Below are 7144 nucleotides of genomic sequence, written 5' to 3' on the forward strand. Positions count from 1 at the left end.
TATGTGTGAGACACACACACACACACATATATATATATATATATATATATATATATTTATATATATATATATATATATATATATATATATATATAAATGTATATATGTGTGTATGTAGCCTACTCTTTCTCCCCCTGCTAGTAAGGGTCGCTCCTCAGGTAGAGCGATGTTTTTAATCGGGGGGCTGTTTGGGAGGGGAGAGCGCTTTTGTTCCGCGAAGGAAAGAAAAGAGGGGGGGTATGAGCAGGATCGCCCTGCAGGTTTTTGACTGGGGGTGGGGGCGTATAGAGTGCGACCGACCGACAGGCTTTGACACGGCAGCGGTGTGTGGGATGGGAGCAGGAGCAGAGAGAGAGAGAGAGAGAGAGAGAGAGAGAGACACGCGCGCGCGCAGCGTCCAGCCCCTGCAGTCCTGCCACAAGCGAGCGGAGAAGCAACAGCATAGAGCACTGAAGGCGCCTCGAGTCTCCACTGGATCTCACACACACAAACACACGCACCTGAGGGCCGCAGAGGATTACAACCCGCGATGAATAGTCTGACAGCCCGGGACCGACGTGTTTGTTAACATTAATATGCATTTATAAATATAGTTGAACAAAATCCTGCAGCGCTTTTCCAAAAAAGAGAAAACTTACTCCGCTTTTTTAAGTGCACTTAGACTTTACGAACAGCCTCTGACAGAACTTCTCCATTCAATCATCACTGCAACTTGAGCCAGTTATGGACATTTATTCGACGATGAGTGTGCCCGCTGCGCATGCATAAGCCCGTCTCTGTCAGACCTTTTTTTTGCTGTTGTGGATTGTTTTCGGTGAGATCTTTGGACTTGGGTGTCTGACTTGCGAAGAGTTTGGCTGGACTTTGCAGCCTTGGCGAGAATTCACTGGAGGAGCCTTTTTATAACCTCCATTCAAGATGCGACCCGTTGCATTCAGACTGGGCTATCTGTAAGTGCCTCTCTCCATCCTTTCACCTCCACCTTCTTTACGCGTTGCTACTGCTTCTCCAAGCTAATTTAACGTGTCTTCTCCTTCGTTGCAGGTGTCTACACTTGTTTTCATTCTACTATTTTGCTCAGGTATGTCACTGCCTTTCTTTTTGTCACATACTTTATTGTTTTATTTGATTTTGATCGTTAAAATGCAGATTATTAGGATTTATTTACATCAATTAGGATTAGGATCCGAGAATTTAATGAAACATTTTGCGCGCGACGCACGGCAAAGGGGCAAAAATAAGGTGAGGGGTTCATCGCAACAACGAAATAGGTTGGCTCCCGCGGAGGCACGCGGCCCGCTTGGCCCGGTGTGCTGATGAACACACACACACCGGTGTGCTGATGAACACACACACCGGGCCTGGCACGGGATGCGCGGCAGAGGGGAAACGCTGGTGTGGGTGGGGGGTATTGTGCGAACCTGAGAAGTAAGCAGGGGTCAGTATTTTCAGTCATGAAGTTAAGTAGCTCGCTTTCTCTCCCCGTGCGTACAATTTGTAATCACAACGCGCGTCTGTTTTGGAAGCCGTTCATTTCGTTTTGGCAGCGGCGCTTCTGGAGGTTGTTACCCTTGTCATTCGGGGGATAAACAACAACAAGCTGTTGGTGCGTTAGGAAATCTCTCCCCACTGTGAATCCCAGTAACCCCGATCCGATTGTTTTTTAATGTCAGTTAACTACATAAATAGAAATCATTAAAAAAAGGAAGACGAATGAACACGTACTGATGATTATGGTGACATTTAATTTCTGACAGGTAACCAATCAGTCCCCGCCTAATTTCACGCAGCATGTAAGCGAGCAGAGCAAAGTGACGGACCGCGTGAGCCGCAGGTTGATCCGGGTCTACCAGCTGTACAGCCGGACCAGCGGCAAGCATGTGCAGGTCCTGCCCAACAAGAAGATCAACGCCATGGCCGACGATGGAGACGTGCACGGTAAGCGATAAAATAAATTGACACGACCGTCCTGTGCTGCCCAACTGCGACAAAGATCCTCCTCTACAACTCAAGAACTGCGAAACGTTTTTTAAGCTGGATCTCTTGAGCGTTTAATTTTTTGTACATTCAAATAATGTATTTTTATCTATACACCTGCTCTTAAAATTTCGCCATGTGCAATGACTAGTCTGGATGTATTTTAAAATGTATTTACAATCCACGCCATACCTTTTTAATTGTCCGTTTAGTACGTGGGCATTTTAGTTTGGGGTTAGATCAAATGTTGGCATGCAGTTTAGAAATCTCCCTCATCACCTTTTTTCACTGCTGGCCTACACATTTGTACTGTTCATTCACACAATTCATTTTCTTATGGCCTCTTCAAAATTGTATACTAAAAAAAAAGAACGCTCTTCCCCCTAATTTATTTTCAAAAGTCGGTATTCATTTTTGCCTCTACATTTCGTTTTTGCTTTGTGATTGAAATATTCACAGCCTTTATTTTTCTCTGTCCTGGCCCCACGCCAATATTGTAATAATTGTATTAAAATAGTGAAGAAGGCCAGGATCATTTAAAAAATATATCTGAGATGTGAAAATCAGCTGAGGTCAAAAATAATAAATAAGTACTGAATCTCCATAAACAGGGAGAGAAGGGATTAAAAATGGTTCCATTAGTGCATTTCCCATTGGTTTTGTGAGGGGACCCCCCCCCCCCTCATCATTGGCATTATGAGAAGGCTCTTCTTTTTAAAGCAAACAGTGGACTGACTGAGGTGGTCTTAGGGATTTAAAGTCTGTGCTTCCTCGTGGTTCAGAAACCATACTCCGGATTGTTAAAGGTGCAGGAGGTGATCCTCCAGAGATCAAGCCTCAGTCTGGCGGAGCCATTAGAAGTCATCTCACTTCTCCACCTTCCAAACATTTCCTGCATAGCTCCCCCCCGCCCGTCACACACTCCACTTCTCCACCTCCAACCCCAATTTGTGCGGCCTCAACCAGACGGACCTTGTTGAGCTTTGCAGCCTGTCCGGACCCTACTTTTTGGGAGTTTAATGCCACTTTAATAGCTATTCAAAACGTTGTGTTTGCTGTCTTTGCGATGACGTCACGGCGTGTGGCCTCAAAAGTAGAGCCCAAGCTATTCAGGTCAATGAAATTCAACGAGAAAAAGTCGTGAGTGTGAAAGCCTCCCAAGTCTGTCTTTGCCTGGGACCAGGTGGCGTGGAGTCAGTGGGTAGATGGGTGAGTCCTGGGCTCGATGTCATGAATCCACTTTTTTTTTAAGTATTTAAAAAAATGATGTAATGTTTCTGGAAAAAGGTTGACGAGAACGTCATCTGTCATTGTACAAGAGTTCATAGAATTTCTTTATGAGAAGTAGCGTTAAAAGCAAAAAGAACAGTCTGCGTGTCTTTCAGAACGTCACAGGATATAGAGATAAATGTGGAGCTTTATCTGTTAACGTAGATTCATTTGAAGAGGAATCCTCCGTGGGTCTGTCAGGGTCGCTCATCTAGAGCTTTCAAAGAATCGTGAGACACGTGGTTTTATCATTCAGCAAGAACTTGAGCAGCTTGCACAAAATCTCAAGACCAGTCCCACGGGCTCTGGTGATGTGTGTTTGTGAGAGAGGCTATGCGTGGTTGGAAACACACTCATGCTTTTCTGCGTTTGTTGTTGTCAAAGCTGTTGGTCTTTAATGTTTTAATAATACTAAAGGAAAAAGGGCACTTTTACTAAAAGTTTTCTTTTTGTTTTGATCCCTTCAGCCAAACTAATCGTGGAGACAGACACGTTCGGGAGTCGAGTGCGCATCAAGGGAGCCGAGACGGGTTTCTACATCTGCATGAACAAGAAAGGGAAGCTCATCGGCAAGGTGAGGAGAAAATACCAATCTTCATCAGCAAAAGTCGAGAGATTTGTTTGGTGGACGTCTGTTCGGCAAAAAAGGAAGACCGTTAATGGCAGAAAACTCAAAATAGCCTGTTAGTCTTTGGTGTGTCGTTAACTTTTGGTGCTTAACACAATAATCTCAGAATACATTCAAAGGAAAAGGTAAGAAGTTAAAAGGTCTACGTCTAGAGCGGTTTTCTGTGCTTGTCCGGGATCAGTTAGAAAATGACCCTTTCAGAGAGGAGGAGGTGCTCCATGATGTATGGTCATTAGGTCTCGTTTAGAAGGCTAACGGTACCATGGATGCGTGAGCTTCTTGGTTCAGGTATACTTTGGTCCTGGATGTGTATTCCTTGCTGTCATGCTAGTAGGTGTGTGTGTTAGAGGTTGAGGCTATCTCACTGTGACAGCTAATAAACAGAGATGCCAGCACCCCACCCCCAGCCCCCACTCTCTCGCACACACACACACACACACACACACACACACACACACACTAACCCCTCCACCCACCTAGCACCCTGCTTTGCACACCATCTGCCCTGAGCTACCAGCCCAGTCACAGCCTGCCCTGGCCAGGTTGTGTGTGCGTGTGTGTTTGTGTGTGTGTGTGTTTGTGTGTGTGTGTGTGTGTGTGTGTGTGTGTGTGTGTGTGTGTGTGCGTGTGTGTGTGTGAGAGAGAGTCAAAGGGAGAGAGGGAGAATGAACAGAGTGTCTTTTTCAGGCGACTATTTTTGTCACACGACTCGTTACAGTAGGCCGCCCCTGTCAGCTGACCCATACTGTACATTTCCCCTCGCCAATTATGTTCACACCCCCCACACAGAGCTGTTTATATGACGGCTTCTCGTCCCCTGACAAGCTGCACACTGTCCAGCGTGGGGCCCTAAACTGACCGCCTTCAGTGGCCCCGGGGGAGGCTGTGTTTCAGGTCCATTGATTGGTCATTCAATTTCGAGCAGCCCCGCTTGGTGAAGTTTAAACCTCAAATGCAACAGGAGACAAAGTGACACTTTGGTGTGTGTGGGGGGGGGGGGATTAAGGATCTGAGGCTGGAAAATCCAGCGAGCAACCCGCAAAGGGCCGCTGGATGTTTGCTGGAGGGGGAAGAAGACTCATCGCTTACTGTCATCCCCCCTCTCTCTGATCTATAATGACTGTAGCATATGCCGCATGCACAGGGGAGCTGTGTGTGTGTATGTGTGTGTGTGTGTGTGTGTGTGTGTGTGTGTGTGTCCCCCTCTGTAGTTCACTAACCCTGTTTCTTGTGCTTTCCCCCGTTCAGAACAATGGACACGGTCGTGACTGCATCTTCACCGAGATCGTGCTGGAGAACAACTACACGGCGCTGCGCAACGCGCGCTACGAGAGCTGGTACATGGCCTTCACCCGGCGCGGGCGCCCGCGGAAGGGCTCGAGGACGCGCCAGCACCAGCGCGAGGTCCACTTCATGAAGCGGCTGCCCAAGGGGCAGCAGCCCGCTCACACGAGCCACCACCGCCCGTTCGACTTTGTCCACTACCCCTTCAGGCAAAGGACTAAGCGCACTCGCTACTCGTCAGAGCGCTGAGGATGCTGGGAGATGGAGGAGAGAGAGAGAGAGAGACTCACGGGACTGACTGAATAACCCAGAAGCCGGCACCCTCCTGTGTCGCCCCCCCCGACACCCAACAAAATAAAACAACAACTCAAAAGACATTTTTATATTGAGCATTACTATATATTAATATGTAGATTGTTTTCTATTTTTGTCAAAGTAAAAAGCTGTACATAGATGAAAACATGAGGAATCTATTTTTGTAATTCAGATTTAGTAATGTGTAACAAAAAAGAAAAAGGTTTGAGGTAACACTTTCTATTACCATGTCTATAATGCATTGTAACATTATCTTCTGATATATTCCATAATAGTTTTAAGTACTTATGCTGGTTATGGTCATGGTTCTAATGCATTATAATGTGATAATCTCAGTGGTCATGTTGCTTTATGTAAAGAAGGAATTTATTGATTCATGATATTTTTTCCTCATTACATCTAAACGACCAATTAGAGTAATTTGTACCTTCATTATAATGTATTGTAAAATATGAAATATGGGTTATAATACAGTATATCCTCATTCAAAAATATGATGATACTTATAGGTCTTTTATAATTATTAGACATTATGAATACTTAAGAGAGCTTATGACTGTAATTATTGCATTTTTTAAAGCAGATTATAACACATTATAATTATTAACAGGTATTCTTTAAGAGGCATTATAGAGACAGAATGTGTTACCAGGTTCGTTTTCAGATGCACATAACTGACTGTCTGACTTATTGGGACATCTTAGTATGGTTTGTTTTGTGTTTTTTAATTGGTTTTATTTCATTATGGCCACTGGAGTCTTTTTTTGGACTCCCGCCTGCTGCTCAAGGAGACTTCAAGGGCCCTGACACGAGCGCACCACGTAACTGTATCTTTTCTCACAAGGTGGAACGATATGGCAGCTACATTTGATAATCGCAGGATTTGCTGCTGTGACTGTGTGCTTCTGACAAGTACAAAATGCAGTGTGTGAAGACCACCCCCCCCCCCCAAACCTCCTAATCCCCACACCCCCTGTGTCTTCTCCCAGCAGTTTGTCCGTTTTTTTTACATATATAAATATATTTTTATTTGACGATGTGTAAAATAATTTTAAGGATGGAATATTTATTTAAAATGTGTAATAAATGTACATTGAAATAATGATATTAAAGTCTTGTTTGATAAATGTTTGTTTGAAAAAAATAACCCTAAAAAAAGGTTTTGGCCCGCTTGCAAAGTTATGACTGCAAACCCAGTCTCACAGCAAAACGTGTAATAGCTACGTTGTGGAACGTGGTATTCTCACGCTAAACACATAAAAACATTAACAGTTTAAAAAATAGATTAATAATTAGATAATTTAGAATTCAATGCTATCTTAAAGGGACATCAACGTTTGAGACATTACAGTCATTTAGCTCACACTTTTATCCAAAGTGACTTATGTTGCATTTTTAACCCATGGCTTTTTATATTTTTGCCCAGGGAGCAATTAGGGGTCAGGTGCCTTGCTCAGGGACACTTCAACATGGGACATGGAGCAGCCGGGGCTCAAACCACCAACCTTGCAGTTCCCGGCGCACTCTCTCTAGCCCTAACAATTCAAAACAGGATAATGAAGGCTAAACACGAAGATGGTGACAGCCAAAGTGCAAACCCTGAGAAAAGAGCAGAGCACAACACAATGTGTGTCACAGTGACTACGTCCACTTCTTGCATACAGCTCGTAT

At 44.5% G+C, this 7144-nt stretch overlaps 1 protein-coding gene across 2 annotated transcripts; it reads left to right on the plus strand.

The window, feature by feature from the left end:
• Positions 1–332: 332 nt before the first annotated feature.
• fgf8a (fibroblast growth factor 8a) lies at positions 333–6600 on the plus strand. Of its 2 annotated transcripts, none has more exons than XM_040179468.2 (5): positions 333–950; positions 1045–1081; positions 1758–1938; positions 3714–3820; positions 5123–6600. In XM_040179468.2, the coding sequence occupies exons 1-5, from the start codon at positions 919–921 to the stop codon at positions 5405–5407; spliced, it is 642 nt and encodes a 213-aa protein (XP_040035402.2). In that variant the 5' UTR covers positions 333–918; the 3' UTR covers positions 5408–6600. The 2 variants fall into 2 exon arrangements, with proteins under 2 accessions (XP_040035402.2, XP_040035403.2); XM_040179469.2 differs by having other exon boundaries at positions 405–950; positions 1791–1938.
• Positions 6601–7144: the final 544 nt, after the last annotated feature.

The sequence above is a fragment of the Gasterosteus aculeatus genome, chromosome 6, assembly GCF_964276395.1.
Source record: "Gasterosteus aculeatus chromosome 6, fGasAcu3.hap1.1, whole genome shotgun sequence".
NCBI lineage: Eukaryota > Metazoa > Chordata > Actinopteri > Perciformes > Gasterosteidae > Gasterosteus > Gasterosteus aculeatus.